This window comes from Haliotis rufescens, unplaced genomic scaffold, assembly GCF_023055435.1.
Source record: "Haliotis rufescens isolate VD_foot unplaced genomic scaffold, xgHalRufe1.0.p SCAF_9, whole genome shotgun sequence".
Taxonomy (NCBI): domain Eukaryota; kingdom Metazoa; phylum Mollusca; class Gastropoda; order Lepetellida; family Haliotidae; genus Haliotis; species Haliotis rufescens.
Window position 1 is genome coordinate 39,226,193 of NW_025964383.1, and position 17,538 is coordinate 39,243,730.

Sequence of the window (17,538 nt, forward strand, 5' to 3'; positions counted from 1 at the left end):
ACCAGTACCTCCACCTTGTCTTAATTTCAAGTTCCGCTCTCATGCATGGTAGATAGCCCAAATTGATGTGGCGCTCCCGGCAATGGTTATGGTTGCGTGATTGTATAATGTGGCTCTCACGGCTATGCTGTCAAAACATGCTTTGTGATTCTAACAGGTTACCGTATATAACAAAACAAGTCTTGTTTTCTCATTTCTTATTCAACAAGGATAACATATTCATCAGAACTTTACATTGATGAATATGAATAGCATATGAATATCATAATGGATCATAACTGCAGATGAAGGAGGTCGCCCACGTGGTCAGCATATTCCATCTCACTCATCTTTTTCGATTGGACAACAAACAGTAAACTAATGGAAACATATGGCCAAACACCTCAGCATGTAAACAATAAATCTGATCAAACAACTTGGGACAGGCATAAAATGTACCACCACGCTTCGTAATTTAAATGTGAGATACTCATTTAAAGGTATCTCTAAAGAACACCACGCTTAGTAATTTAAATGTGGGACACTCATTTAAAGGTATCGGTAATCGGATTAATTAATTACCCGCTAGAATAGGTGAAATGCACTCAGCTGAAAATGTGGCCCTACCGGCAATAGCCATTTCTGAAATGTGGCGCTCCCGGCTAGACACCGGAGGTGGAGGCGGAGGCCGGCCTAACTGGGTCTTGTCTTTTTATAATTTATTTGAAATATATATAGTAAAGCTGCAACGAAAATAACATGATGTTGGAATATATTTTTCCTGATAAAATAATAGTTTCAAATACAATTCTTTCTTTAAAGTTATATTATTGGGTAATGTTTAACCGAATCACCCGTAGATTCCGAGAACGTGTGTACAGCTGACTGTGGCTTCCGGCTTAGTTTATGAGACAATACACACAGCAATCGTAATCTTTGCCTATAAAATAATGCCTAGATGAACAGGAAGTACTATTTAAACGTAGATTCCGAGAACGTGTGTACAGCTGACTGTGGCTTCCGGCTTAGTTTATGAGACAATACACACAGCAATCGTAATCTTTGCCTATAAAATAATGCCTAGATGAACAGGAAGTACTATTTAAACGTAGATTCCGAGAATGTGTGTACAGCTGACTGCGGCTTCCGGCTTAGTTTATGAGACAATACACACAGCAATCGTAATCTTTGCCTATAAAATAATGCCTAGATGAACAGGAAGTACTATTTTAACGGTAAATCATCATGTCAAGTGATGTTTTATCTCAAATTTAACATCTGTATTTAAAGTTTAATTGTTATCACCCCAGGCCCTTGTGTTGTTGCTCTATTTCTAGATCAAACATATCATGAGTGTCAGAAATGCACTTTCCTATCATATTTTTATATTCCCTTGATGGCTGCTTGTATGCCTTGGAGTAAGTGAGTGAGTATGGTTTTACGCCGCTTTTAGCAATATTCCAGCATAATCACGGCGGGGGACACCAGAAATGGGCTTCACACATTGTACCCATGTCGGGAATCGAACCCGGGTCTTCGGCGTGGCGAGAGAAAGCTTTGACCACTAGGCTACCCGACCGCCCCTTGTATGCCTTGGACAAAGTACAGGGAGACAATGTCTGCTGGGTTCTGTAGAGGCAAGTGTACCCCAGTCAGAGACAACTTCAGCGGATGTGTGTTTTGGGAGTTAACCATGGGGTTTGTTTGTTTGTTATTTTTTGCCGCACTCACCAATATTCCAGCTATATGACAGCGGTCTGTAAATAATCGAGTCTGGACCAAACAATCCAGTGATTGACATGAGCATCGATCTACACAATTGGGATACGATGACATGCGTCAACAAAGTCAGCGAGCCTGACTCCCCGATCCCTTAGTCGCCTCTTATGACAAGCATAGACACCTTTTATGGCAAGCATGGGTTGCTGAAGACCTATTCTTCCCCGGATCTACCCGAGAGATTACTGGTGTATCACTGTTACCTGTGTCATCACTGACCCACATACACAGCTTGAGTGAGTGAGTATGGTTTCACGCCACTTTTAGCAATATTCCAGCAATATCACGGCGAGGGACACCAGAAATTGGTTTCACACATTGTACCCATGTCAGGAATCGAACCCGGGTCTTCGGCGTGACGAGCGAACACTTTAACCACTAGGCTACCCGACCGCCCCTACACAGCTTGAAAGTGATGGCTATGGTCTGTTCTGGTAGTGGTCCAGGAAACAGTTTACGTGGATATGGTCTTTCCTGGTTGTCACACAAGCATGTATTGTAACACACGGCAGCCTTTGGGACATCGGAGTTGCCATGACAATCATGGAGTATGTTGGTCTTTCTCTTCCACTGTGGTCTTCCATGGTAACATGCAGTTGTCGTTTGAAGAAGCAGAACAGCAATAACATATGTATCTCTTTCTCATATTTGTTTCTGGCCAGGATCAGTGTTTGAATAATATTTTGAATGCTTGACTGTGTGTATGTTCTGTTATATTTCTTAAAAATCACCATGGCACTATTTCCAATACTTGTATTTAATTTTCCCCAAATGTATACATACATCGTCTTCAGAATGTGAGGGTGACCATTGCCCTGGATGGCCATCCTCCTCATGTAACAGGGAAAAGGTGAAATAAAATGTATAAAACAAAAAAAACATGCAGTTGTCATAACAAACAATACAGATTAATGTAATTATTTTTTAATTGTGTAAAAAGCAACAATATTACATTCTCCTTCCAACCTTCTACTCACAAATTACAACTATCAGTGCTGCATTCTCAGCATTGATACCAATTCTGTCAACCTCCGATACCATACTGTCAACCTCTGATACTGTCAACCTCAGATACACAATACATACAGTATTGTCAACAATACATGCAGTAACTTGGCAGACATTAGCACTGTTTCCTGTCACACGAATAATACAAAGAAAAGCACACAGTTTTATTAACAATAGAGAAACTTCCAATCTCAGACACAGTCAAACATGGTATTACCGGTAATGCACTCCAGTGTACCTTTGAAATTGATTCATTATATCGCAACTTGGTTACTTACAGTGAATTTACAGGCTGAAAACTTCCACTGGTGACAAGAACAGAAATGCTGCTGATTGGCAATGGAGACAACTTTTGCTTGCAGATTAATTTTTTCTTAGTTGGTTTAGAGAATTTTGGTTTGTTCTTACAGTGTCTTTGGTTGAGAAAACCAAACCAAAACAACATATTTCAATTGTGTGCTTCTTAAATCTTGTTTTCATTACCATATGGCATGTAAACATATCGTAAATGGAACCCACAAACTGAATGACTGCGTCATAATGAAGGGCCGTAACTCTAATCGGTCTACATCGCACAAACTTTGGGGGAAAACACTGCGTTTTTCGCAATGAAAATAAATTATGTGATATTTCAAGTTAACTTATCTTATTATTTATTCTTATACTAACAAAATATCAGACAAGTCATTTTAAATTTATTTTCATTTTGCTATTTTTCACGTCAGCGGATCTGTAAACCAACATAAAAAATGAATCGCCTAATTAAGAACATAAGTGTACTGTAGTGACAGGTATGTACTACACATTATCAAAGTGTGTTAGATCAATGTGGGAGGAAAGTCCAAAGTGATGCAGGTCGTCAGCGTTTACCACTTTGGTGAGACCAACTGTTCAGGGTTAAGGATCATCATCAGAGCAAATCTGGGACCATTGGATCCTGATATGCCAAAGGGACACAACTCTACACAGTTAATTACCGTGCCTCAGACTGACCCACCCATACCTGCAATATCAAGGTAGTGGGATTTGTTTGTCAGTACACTATATCTGGGTTAGTTTATCAATTCAATTCAATTCGGATTATTTTTCATAAGTGAAGGCCAATGGCTCATAGTTACATTTGTATTCAAATGGACGTGATGTACACAGATCTATTTGTGTTGACAAAAATTACAACGAAGTGACATCGCTTGACAGATATAGATAGCTACACAGTTCATTAATTTACAATCAGTTGTAGACATAATGATATTAAATTTTTGTTTGGTTGGATATTCACAATATTTAAGTGGTCTGGGTTAGTTGTGACAATTATGGTGTTTGATAAAGCCATGTTCCACTGTACAGAGACCTCAGTGTCTGGCTAATATCAGCAGATGTTCACACAGAACACAAACCTTCCACTCAGCACACACAGTTACATTCTAAGACCCACCAAGCTACATCTGATATCATGAAACTCACCAGAAGCTAAAGTTTTGTTGAAACTGTAACAAATAAATGCATTCAACTATTTCATAGAAAAGCACTGTTTTAATTTTTTCAACACACTGTTCACTTAATTAAACTCTGGTTATATACAGCATCCATCTCTTCTCTTAACTGACATACAGTACCTCTTTAAAACAATTACCATATTCACCATAAGTACCTGGGAAATAACATTGACAATAGGAAAGCTTTTAAAACACATACACAAAGACTTATTGTTTTCTATTTTCTTTTTATTTCCACAAAGTGTTAAATGTGATTCAAGCACCCAGTGGTAGAGAATGAACTTAGTTCAAACATCTATGAATAAAAACTTGTTCCATAATAGGTACCAGCCAATTATATACTCCTACACTGCTGTTTTTCTGTAAAAACAAACATGATCAGGACCAGTAATTTACAAACTTACTGAACGAACAAAGCCCAGGGATTTATCAAGACCTGATCAGATGGCCCCTAGTCTGCAGCAAATGTCAGAAAAGTTCCAAAATCGAATAAAAAAATGTCCCAAATCATGTCATTATGTTGCTTGGTTGAAGTGACTTGTATTTCACTGACAACAGGAACAATACATAGAGAGAGGCTTTAATGATTAGTTTCACATTATTGTTGGCTGTTATAATAACCCTGAACTAAGGAAATAAGATTTTAAAAAAAGAATTCAACAAAATAACAATTATTTACCTTTTTGCCTACAAAGGTGCTCAGATTGGAATCCTACATAATCCTTAAAGCCACAAAACTGTGTGTCTTGGTTCAGCAGTGTGGCTTCAAGGCATCGACATGGTATTGGGTAAAAGTAGGCCTGAAACACTTTGCCTGTTACGAAAGTTGTCAGCCTGATGGTGAATCTACACCTAATGTTTGATACACATCAAAATCTACAATGTAAACATGTCTCACTGTCTTTGTTTTTCAATTCTATAACATATCAGTAAAGTAATTACATGACTAAAACCTACATGCACCACAAATGCCATCAATAACAACTTGGTCTGGGACACGGGTGTTGGGAGTCACTTGTGTCATGGAGGGATGTATGGGATTTTACCAGCTGAACAGTATACCCGGTGACAGGGCGGGGCTCGATCTAAGGAACTTGATCTAACGTGCTCCAGGTGCATGTTGACATGAAAACCAGGTTGCACCAAACAAGACCACATTGCACCATAGGCTGGTATATTTTACCAGCTGAACAGTATACCCGGTGACAGGGGCAGGGCTCGATCTAAGGAACTTGATCTAACGTGCTCCAGGGGCATGTTGACATGAAAACCAGGTTGCACCAAACAAGACCACATTGCACCATAGGCTGGTATATTTTACCAGCTGAACAGTATACCCGGTGACAGGGGCAGGGCTCGATCTAAGGAACTTGATCTAACGTGCTCCAGGGGCATGTTGACATGAAAACCAGGTTGCACCAAACAAGACCAGATTGCACCATAGGCTGGTATATTTTACCAGCTGAACAGTATACCCGGTGACAGGGGCAGGGCTCGATCTAAGGAACTTGATCTAACGTGCTCCAGGTGCATGTTGACATGAAAACCAGGTTGCACCAAACAAGACCACATTGCACCATAGGCTGGTATATTTTACCAGCTGAACAGTATACCCGGTGACAGGGGCAGGGCTCGATCTAAGGAACTTGATCTAACGTGCTCCAGGGGCATGTTGACATGAAAACCAGGTTGCACCAAACAAGACCAGATTGCACCATAGGCTGGTATATTTTACCAGCTGAACAGTATACCCGGTGACAGGGGCAGGGCTCGATCTAAGGAACTTGATCTAACGTGCTCCAGGTGCATGTTGACATGAAAACCAGGTTGCACCAAACAAGACCAGATTGCACCATAGGCCGGTCTGCTGCCAGTGTCACATCAATTAATTGCTGTAAAATGTAATTGGAACATATGCACATAATCTTGCATTGACCCCACTTAATGACGTCAAGCCTAACAGATTGCACCATAGGCCGGTCTGCTGCCAGTGTCACATCAATTAATTGCTGTAAAATGTAATTGGAACATATGCACATAATCTTGCATTGACCCCACTTAATGACGTCAAGCCTAACAAAACATGACAAATCACATGTACCACAGGGATTAGTGGTGTAGTGTGGTAAATAAACTTAAGAAATATTGAGTGTTCAAAGATAGATTAAAAAGGGTTAGTCAGAGACAAACCTTTAATTTTCACATGCACTTGGTGCATGCAGACATAAATATTAGGTTGCATTTTTCAATAGGTTGCACTGGTGCATGTTTTAGATAGTAAATCGAGTCCTGAGGGGATGTAGATCGCTCAGCTCATTCAATCCTGTACACCCAGTATGTAAAGAATTTATGATTGAGTAACAATTTTTTTCAGAAAAATACACATGTGGGACAAACATCCCTTCCTGCCATCGGACATTGAGTGTGTGAACATTCATCTGTGATACAGGGTTACATCAAACACGATTAGGTCATGACATCCACCAACAGACAATCAGCAAGCATCATTGTAAAATGAGTAATAACAATATTGATTAATCTGCCAGTGGGCACATGGAGAGAGCAAGAAATATGTCAGGCTGTACACTTGCATCCACTCAACACACACACACACGTAACAAACCCCACCCCTGCCCACCTCACCCCTGCCAATCTAACCCCACCCCTGCCCACCTCACCCCACCTCAACCCTGCCAATCTAACCCCACCCCTGCCCACCTCAACCCTGCCAATCTAACCCCACCCCTGCCAATCTAACCCCACCTCACCCCTGCCAATCTAACCCCACCTCTGCCAACCTCACCTCTGCCAATCTAACCCCACCCCTGCCCACCTCACCCCTGCCAATCTAACCCCACCCCGCCCCTGCCAATCTAACCCCACTTCTGCCCACCTCACCCCTGCCAATCTAACCCCACCTCACCCCTGCCCACCTCACCTCTGCCAATCTTACCCCACCCCTGCCCACCTCACCGCTGCCAATCTAACCCCACCCCTGCCCACCTCGCCCCTGCCAATCTAACCCCACTTCTGCCCACCTCACCCCTGCCAATCTAACCCCACCTCACCCCTGCCAATCTAACCCCACCTCACCCCTGCCAATCTAACCCCACCTCTGCCAACCTCACCTCTGCCAATCTAACCCCACCCCTGCCCACCTCACCCCTGCCAATCTAACCCCACCCCTGCCCACCTCGCCCCTGCCAATCTAACCCCACTTCTGCCCACCTCACCCCTGCCAATCTAACCCCACCTCACTCCTGCCCACCTCACCTCTGCCAATCTTACCCCACCCCTGCCCACCTCACCGCTGCCAATCTAACCCCACCCCTGCCCACCTCGCCCCTGTCAATCTAACCCCACTTCTGCCCACCTCACCCCATCCAATCTAACCCCACCTCACCCCTGCCAATCTAACCCCACCTCACCTCTGCCAATCTAGCCCCACCCCTGCCCACCTCACCCCTGCCAATCTAGCCCCACCCCTGCCCACCTCACCCCTGCCAATCTAACCCCACCCCTGCCCACCTCACCCCTGCCAATCTAACCCCACCCCTGCCCACCTCACCCCTGCCCATCTCACCCAACCCTGCACCAAAGTCTTCTCCTGCAACTGAATAACCCTGCAATAGGTTCAATCAATTAATAGACAATTTTCTACCTTGATTGAAATATGAACCCCAAAATACCGATATAGGTGTAAATGGAAGCAATAAAGTGGATGAATGCACCCACAAAAGCAGATACAGCTGATCAAATGTCAAGAAGCATACTTCTCCTTGCTGTAACAATTCTCTGGCCGGAACAAGTATGTGTAATAGTGGGAGCAGAAAGCCCCTGTGGATGAAAGACCCACAGATTGACACAACAGCTAGGATAAAAGCCCCACTAGGACAAAAGCCCCTTAGTAAGGAAAAAATAAAATATGTTGAAATCAGACGTATTATTTTATTTTTAAACATTAAATCAACAACACGAGTGTTGAAAAAAAGTACCATCTTTAAACGTCTTTTGGTATGACACGGCCGGGGATCCATCGCATGACCTTCCGCTCTCTGGGCGGATGCTCTACCACAAGACCACAAAATACTTGGAAAAGAATTATTGAGAAATACTGAGATACATCAATTAAACTGGTGTATGAACTGCTCACCACGATATGATACTCCATGTTTTTTTCTGTCAAAAGATAGCTTTTACCAATTCAAAGGGAAATAGTTTGGAGATGTTTGTATACATGTTATATGTTTCCTTAACAAATAAGGGTTTTTATCTTATAGGGTTTATGTCCGGGTGGACTTTTATCCCATGGAGCTTTTTTCCACAGGGACTCTTGTCCTATACCCATATAATACATGAGACTTAAACTTTGGTTTAACCGACGTGAGATAATGTATTTAACATGAATTTCCAAAACAATTCATGTACATCCTCCAGAAACACAAAAATGGCTAACAAGGAAATAGAAACATAACAACTAACCTTGTATACACTACACAATACATGGTGACAAGCATCTCACTGCTCTAAATAAAAACAATTTCCTGTACTTCAGAACACTAGATAAGACTGAGTGAGTAAGTTGGGTTTAACGCCGCTTTTAACAGTATTCCAGTAACATCACAGCGTGTCAGCTTAATGTGGGAGGAAAGCCCGAAGTGATGCAGGTCTCAGATGTTTACCACTTCGTCGAAACCCACGGGCACGGGTATGGTGCTGACAAACCTAGAAACATAATCGGGGCAAACCGGGATTCGAACCCACAATCATAGGTTTCTGGCGTGCCCAAAGGACGCAACTCTGCACAGCGAATCGCAGCGCCTTAGAGGACTGGGCCACCCGTGCCCCCACTAGATAAGACAAATTGGCCTTCATAGCTAAATCTCTGCTACATACACAGCTACATAATTATCACTGGATCACTGCTAACTTATCTAATCCAGAGTGTTTGTTATTTGGTCACATGCACTTATAATCATATCCGATAAGGTGCTCGAACATTGAACTTTATCATACCTCTATGTCAGAATGATGAGATCTGACTGGTTCACGTGATCTTGATATAATACTGTGAATCCCACCTTGGAGGGGAATAAATTCATCAACTGGTGAATAAATCTTCAAAATATAGTTGTTCTCATTCCTTACTTTAAATTTTAAGAAAATAGAAATTTTATCTTCCAGCAAGGACTAAACAATTACACAATGACCTAGAGCTGGCAACAATAGAACCACGTATATTTCGTCATGATCTGTAATGACTTGACAAGAACACTGGCACCTTTCATCCCCGGCAAGGTTAAATCTGCTGCAAATACTTGAGCACCCTGAGATTGTTATTGAAATAATTTCAAAACAAAACAATTATATTTGCAGAAGCAGTTTTGATTATGCCATGCAATCATGATGCTTGTCTCATGATGCAATCTCAAATTAAGACAAGTGGGTATCAAGCCTTTAAAATCAGAGAAACTTCAGGCATATACCGCCATTACAATTGAAATCGAGTCTGCGTAATCCATTACAGCAGAGGCGTGGTTGGGGGGCAGGCGCTCGCGATATTACATGAGCGCGGGCTGTTGAACACGGCTAACCGTGCGAGCGCATGTGTGTACTCGCGATCGAGCCCGAGAGGTAGTTTGCCTCGTAATCCAAGATGGCGTCGCATGTTGAACAAATGTTTGCCTTTGACGAGAATGGAACCGATGTCAAAAGAATAATCTTTTAGACTAGATCTACCATCAAAAAGTTATTTTCGCATTTTTAATATATTGACCCGTGATGATCAGGGAAGAAAATAGGTCTTCCCCAACCCATATGTTTGCCGTAAGGATCGAGTGATAAGACTCACTGACTTTGGTGATGCATGTCATCGTATCCCCATTGCACAGACTGATGCTCATGTCGATTGATGGATTGTCTGGTCCAGCAAACGGACATGTAACTAATAATAAAGATAAACACTTTGTTATCATGAACATCAAAGTATGAACCCATCAAACTTGTGATTAAATTAAATGTGTGAACCTATGACACTTGTGGACAGGGCTGTTTTGATCCCCGGCGACGCCATTTTGGATGCTGTGCCGCGAGAGCGAGTACGCGCCTCTCGTTCAGAAAGGCGTTATATTGCCTCACTGTACTCTCGCTCGGTCGCTCGTCCTCCTGAACACGCCTCAGGTGAGACCTGCTTGTGGGAGAGTTCATGTGGCACATTAACAAATACACATGGAGCATGAACTCCATCGTGCAGTCCCCCGTTTAGTGGAAGTGGAATCTTCTGTTCCACGAGGAACGCTTGTGTCCTAATGATATCCACGTCACTTTAGCTTAATTTCGTTCAGCAGTAGTTGGATAAATCCTACTGTTCAAATTACATAATATTCACTGTTAAAACTGATAATATTTGAGTATTAACCGACACTCTTGCATGATATGATATATATCTATGGCTAGATCGTACGAGACATGATATGCTTAATAAAACAACAACATTAGACATCTTTTGGCAATGAGAATAACAAACATTCAGTAAACTTAAACAATGTTAGAAACCATGGGAGTCCTTGGCTCTTTAAAGTTTGCTCCTGAAGTATTTGAATCAAGGGACACCTAAAATTGTAATTGTCTACACAGAGGATGTGACAAGGATCTTTCACGCTTACGCTCCAACAGTTTGCACAAGGACATGTTACAATACACTCACATAAGGCCATTGTATAAATACATGCACTGAAAGATGACTGGAGTCAGAGATGGACAAAGGAGTTGAATCCATCCACAGATTGGACAAGTGATTACTATTACACACCAGCACGTTAAAACTCGGGGAGAAAACAAGTCGTCCCATCGAGATTTTTCTTTTTCTTTGGACCAGCCGACTTGTTGGTGTTAATTCTCACCCCATGAGATAGTGCTGTTGACAAGACATGCAGTATTGCAATGCACAGGCATACCGATAGCCACATGTTACATTCATTTCGGTGTGATAATATAGGCAACATGTCATGCATGACAACGGATATGTTAACTTCGGTGCGATAATATAGACACAATGTCCTGCTAGGATCTATACCGAAACGTTGCCATTACAGTAAAATAAAGAAGTTGTAATCCATAAATTGTGTCTCCAATGTCACTGAGGCAACATGTCATTTGCCAGATGTATTATTTTTGTGTAGAGATGATAGTGTGACATTTTTTTCTGAGAATGGCGACAGTGGTAACTGCTTTCATGGGGTCTTCATGGTCCCTGTGGACACATCAATCGGCCACAAAATGTAACAGATCCTTGTACACAACCATATTAAATTGGATGTGGAATCATCTACAAATAATGCTCTCTGCAACTGACACTTTTCCGTTCCAATAAATGGTAATTTGGTATGACTGAACATGACTTTATGAAGTAATGGTTCGTTTTTGGATAACGAACAATGAATTTTAAATACTTGTTTGTGTTTTGTGCAAATGTTTATACATTTGTGAACATAAATCCAGCTATGCAGAAGTTTAACAATGAGTAACCTTAGTGAAATGCTACAGCTCTAGATATAATGTCAACAAGGTTATGTGTAAAGATAGACATTGGAGAAAATATAACACCACACTGAAGAATGAGTGATTTGTGATTTACCCGCATTGGTCCAGCCATATAACATCAAGGACATCACAGATCTCACACTGCACCCATGTGCAGAGTTGAACCTGGTCTCCGCATGACGAGCCAGCACTCAAACCACTACCTACTCCTACTCTCATTACTCAAACTGGTATAAGGTCTCACAAGGTTACCTCGCCTACTCCTCAAGCTGAAGATGTCTCTAATTACTCAAACTGGTATAAGGTCTCACAAGGTTACCTCGCCTACTCCTCAAGCTGAAGATGTTTCTCATAACTCAAATCGGTATAAGACCTCTGCTCAGAAAAACATTTCTTTGTCTTATCAGCTTCCCCATCATGTGTTCTCTGTCCATCATGTTATCCTTCTGTTGTCATTCCTTAACCTACTCATGTTAATCCCCCTCATATATGCAATTGTTACTGTTAATAATCTACTGTTAATCCTCCACCATCATCATCATCATCATCATCATCATCATCATCATCATCATCCTTCTCTTTCTTGACAATGGTATAAGTATCTATACCCAAACATTACAGTAAATTAAAGAACTTGTTATCCATAAATTGTTTCTACTTTGTCATCGGTCAATTTCTAAGTAATGCCCATCAATCAATTTCAGTACCGGGTAAACCAAACAAACATAAATATCTGTAAATAACTCTTGTATATCAATTCACTGGGTTGTTTTAAATGATTTAAAGAATATCTCAAACGATTCTCAATAAATATTTGTACATAGAGTTATCTGAAATGCCGTTTTGTCTGGGTACTCTCACAGGTATTATTAGGCTGCACACACTAAAAATCATGTACATCTTCCACACAGAATAAGATAATATTGGTGCATATACTACAGTGATCGCTCGCTATTGCGCTCTTCGATAAACCGCTACTTCGGTTATTACGCGCGGTAACGCATGGCTCCCAAAATTTATGTACACTTTTAATACTGAGAGTTTTACACAGACATGATTGTATTGTTGTTCATTGTTTATTTGCACATAACGCTTCTCATTGCATAATCAACGGTTTATCGCTGAATGGAGTTCTAATAATCTGTTTGAAAATATCCGCGGCAAGTCCCGGAAATACGATTGTTCAACTAGTTAACTTTTCACACTATACATCCTTTGATCTTAGAAGCGCATGCATGCAATAAAAGAGAACCACAAGTGAAGTTTACATTCTTAATTAGTGGGCAATCCAATTTAAGGCTAAACTGTCACACACATGTAGTTGCTGTCACAACACGGCGGTCATTCATTTCGTAATCGCGCTTTCGTAACATCGCCTGTTTTTTCCCCGTAGTTATAACAAGCGATTTCATTGGATTAAAATTTGTTTCTAATGACGCTTTCTTGCCGAAATCTGCTACAAGTTTCGTGATTGGTCAATTTTGAGCACGTGACATCAGGCAGCCAATCAAGCTTTGATACAAAGCTCGTGTTTGATAAATTTCAGAAGTTAGCGAAAGATTTTTTGTTAAATCGTGTTATTCTGAACGTTTTAAGCAGGAAATCACGATATATATTAAAAATATGGAACTTCGCGAATGTATCGTGCTAGGTTACAAGCTGTGACAAAGATTTTTCATGCATATATTTTTGCATTAAACGTTGTGTCCGAGCCGAGAATTCAAGGCGACGAAAGCCGAGATGTCATTTGACTTACATTACACGCGATCGCACGAAACGATGGAAATAATAATTTAGATGTAAGTTTGATTACTTTTAGATATATTTTTGTTGATTTTATTTATCACTTTGTATAATATATTTAAAGATTTGCTTAAAATAGTCTTTATTTTGCTCTTTGACATGTTCGATGCGGACCCGTTGTCGAAATGTGTGTCCGAGAATTTTATTTTCAATAACATCGCGGGAAATAGTGAATAATTTTTTAAATTATTGATAAAAAATGATAAATTAGAATGGAATACGTATTTCAGACATTGTGAAATATGACAGATTTAATAAATGAATGATATTACAGGTAGATCTAGGTCCATAAAAATATATACTATTTTGACGTGACGTGAGATAAACACATAGGCCTATTGATGATTTGAGATTTGCCGAGCGCGCTCCCCCGCCTCGGCCTCGGTTAAACGGCTCATCGTCTATAACGCCCACCAATTATTTGGACCCCATTGGTAGCGCAATAGCGAGCGATCACTGTATGCCATCCAAGTCACAAACACACGGGCACCCCTATCACAAACAAATAGACCAGCTCTGCTGTCTTTCTCAGACCGTTCCATTCCAGCTAGAGGGATGGCCATATCATATGTTTCTATGGCAACTAATTGTTCCAATCACTCCAGTTCAATAATAACATCTTCTTCATTGACTGTGTCGCCTGCCTTGAAGTGGACCTTCTTCACCTGAGCAAGGAAAGGAGAATTATACAATCTGACAGAGAGAAGAACACAAAGTGCCAAGGTCAAATCAAGGTCAAATACCTTCAAGCCCAAATAGCTGTTACATTGGTAAGTCCCCCCAAAAGAAAATCCAAAAGAAATGATACCACCCCCTATGCGAGGGTCCTGATGGGGGGTTTGGGAGAAAGAGCATGCTTTAGTCAGCAGACAGTCGTCTGTAGTCAGTATTTTTTCGTCTGAGTGAAAACATCAGTCCGTCTGGGGACAACTGGTTTTGCTTTCATGTCATTACTGCAATTTGTGTTTTTGTAAATAACAAAACTACCGGTAGTTATATGCAACTTTCACACAATTTTAGCCCACATACAATAAACAGTGAAGCTTTACTTTACTCTTAGCTGTTAATTATGGACATGGTACATTAATCTTTTCAAATACAAAATAGTTGTTCTCTAACAGTATACCTTATCAGGACCCTCATACAAAACCTTCGGCGTGAGGATCCAACACTATTACCCTACCTCACGGCTCCTTGAATAGGGTTGACTTGAGAAACAATGTACAGGGTTGTCTCACCTTTGCGACCTTGGCAGCAACAAGACTGTTCTGCATCTTCATGGCCTCCAGCACGCACACTTCCTGCCCCTCGGCCACCTGGGAAAAATACAAGGAGTGTAAAGAATCATGTTTTACCCAGTTACAAATTCCTTTATCACAGTTTCAAATGATTTGGAAAGGATCAAACACATAAGTATTTAAACTGATTATATAATGGTCAAGGTATGAAAAGGGGCCTTTAAATTTTAGAAATGTGCCATATAAGAATAATTGTTGTGAAAGTTGAACTAGGGTTTCTTTATGAAACCTTGTACTGCAAGGACTTATAGCATCACTAAATGTGACGATAAGGCTAATATGTGACCAAAAGGCTCATTTGAGAACTTTTCAGTAACCATTTTTTTAATATTGAACATGAACAAGTCTTTGACCCATGTTAATTTTATTAGGAGAAAAAGACAGTACAAATCATCTTCAGTCACAGACCTGTGGACAGTGAGGTTTTCTCTTGAAGTTGGACAAACTGCCCTTCTCATACATGTAATGCTGGATGTGACTCAATTATCATGAAATTAGAACCTAAATATTTTTTACATTTGTATACTTATACTGAATTTTGACAGAAAGACGAAGCTGTGTGAGGTACAGCTGAAGAAGAAGTTGTTCATAACTAGTTGTGTGGACGGCCATAGGAGTGACATAAGTTGCAATAATAGCTGAATGAAGCATCGATCAAAAGGATGCCAGTAAAAAAGCTGGACAGTTTATTTTACAGTATCTGTCTGGGTGACCAGCGGTAATGTGATGTTCTGTGACATCATAACTTCCGTGGTCACATAGGCGCTTTGAGATGGGATTAGCCACACAACTAGTTGGAACAACTTCTTCTTCAGCTGGACCCCACACAGCTCCATCAAATGCATTAAGAGTAATGCAGTATAAGTTAAAAAATATACAACTTACATGGAAACTGTAAAATTAGCTAAGGGGAATAACTCACTGATAACTATCTAGTAACCATGGAAACAACATGAACTCCAAGGAAAAGTAGATAATAGATTCATACACCCTGTAAGAATCTCAACTCAAATGTTCTCAAAATTTATCATGTGAGTGAGTGAGTGAGTAAGTGAATGAGTGAGTGAATGAGTGAGTGAGAGAGATTTTACACCGCTTTTAGCAATTGTCAAGCCAATATCAAGTGAGTGAGTGGGGTTTTACGCCGCTTTTAGTAATATTCCAGCAATATCACGGCGGGGGACACCAGAAATGGGCTTCACACATTGTACCCATGTCGGGAATCGAACCCGGGTCTTCGGCGTGACAAGCGCACACTTTAACCACTAGGCTACCCGACCACCCCATTCCCAGTGGAAGAACTCTAGGGATTTATCTTGACCACCTCAGAGGCTGATATTTGGCAAAATGTTAGCAGCAAATGTCAGTGAAAAGTCTAAAATTTGAAATAAAAATTTCTCAATTTCTTAATACTCAAAGTTAATACAGTTGTAACTAGTGTCATGGCTCTGTAGAGGTGACTTGTATTTCACTGATAACAGGACCGCTACAGATAGAGAGGCTGTCATGCTTAGTTTAACATTATTGCATTAACTGCAATATTAGAATACCTTATTTTCCTTATTTTAAAATACCTACAAAAATGTATGCCATATTTCATCGAAAAGCGAATTTGAATTAGGATTCCAGATCGGAAACAAAAAACGGTGTTTTCCGTGCTGACATACTAGGGATCATAGTCAGGTCATATCCAGATTTGAATCCACGACCATTGTTTCAACTCTGCACAGCAAATCTGCACAGGACCACCCCTGGCTTCTCCAAGCATGATATCTAAGCACCCAAGTAAGGATATATTTGTGAGAGCAACTTCTAACCATGTCTCCATCTTTAACGGACACAGACTTGAGGACACCGGGCATCGGCGCCAGGATGACGGAGCTGATGTCGACCTCCTTCTTCTCAGGCATGAACTGGGTCAGGTCAGACGCCAGGTCGTCGAGGACAGAGACTAGGAACTGTGGAAGTAAGGTTAAAATGGAACTACGTTCAATCTCAGCAAAATCCAATCTTTTACTTCAATACAATACTTCTCTGCATGAAGATCTGACAACCCTTCAGAAAGTCACGTCAGGTGATTCAGTTTGGGGTTCAGATGTCATTGCACACAGAAATGAAGGTGCATAAGAAATCCACAACAATATGAAGGTATAGCCTTTATTAATTACATTCAGAACTGCACATGTAAGTTAGTTTTCAACAGCTCATCATGCAAAGTTATAAAGAAATTATATCAACATATGACATGGTTTATGTCAGAGAAATAACTCAAATATGTTGATTCCGGGAAAAGAATAAAAATATTCCATGATTTCTCCATTCATAGGGACATTTTGTTGATGTCACACAGCGCTATGATGTCAAGTATCAAGGTCACCAAGCAATGATGTGACAGTTGAACTTTGCCGCCACATCCTATCACAGTTGAGGTATTATTTACATTATTTACACCTTCTTTATCCATTGTTTGGCTCATATACACATATATACAACTCAGCATATTAACCATTTGGCTGTTATTCACCATCACTTCAACTCTGTGATAGTTGTTTTGTCAAACTCCCTGATATACCACAGCTGGGATTCACAAAAAAACACAACACAATACCAGCAGCCATCTTTAAACTTTCCCC

General features: G+C 40.7%; 1 protein-coding gene across 1 annotated transcript in view; it reads right to left on the reverse strand.

The window, feature by feature from the left end:
* Window positions 1-14,072: 14,072 nt before the first annotated feature.
* LOC124139567 (propionyl-CoA carboxylase alpha chain, mitochondrial-like) overlaps window positions 14,073-17,538 on the reverse strand; it is a 29,866-nt gene continuing 26,400 nt past the window's right edge. The window contains exons 20-22 of the mRNA XM_046506741.2: window positions 16,723-16,863; window positions 14,846-14,923; window positions 14,073-14,272 (exon numbers count right to left, since the gene is read on the reverse strand). Of these exons, the coding sequence (XP_046362697.2) occupies window positions 14,204-14,272; window positions 14,846-14,923; window positions 16,723-16,863 (288 nt within the window). The 3' untranslated portion in view covers window positions 14,073-14,203. The remainder of the gene's footprint in view (window positions 14,273-14,845; window positions 14,924-16,722; window positions 16,864-17,538) is intronic.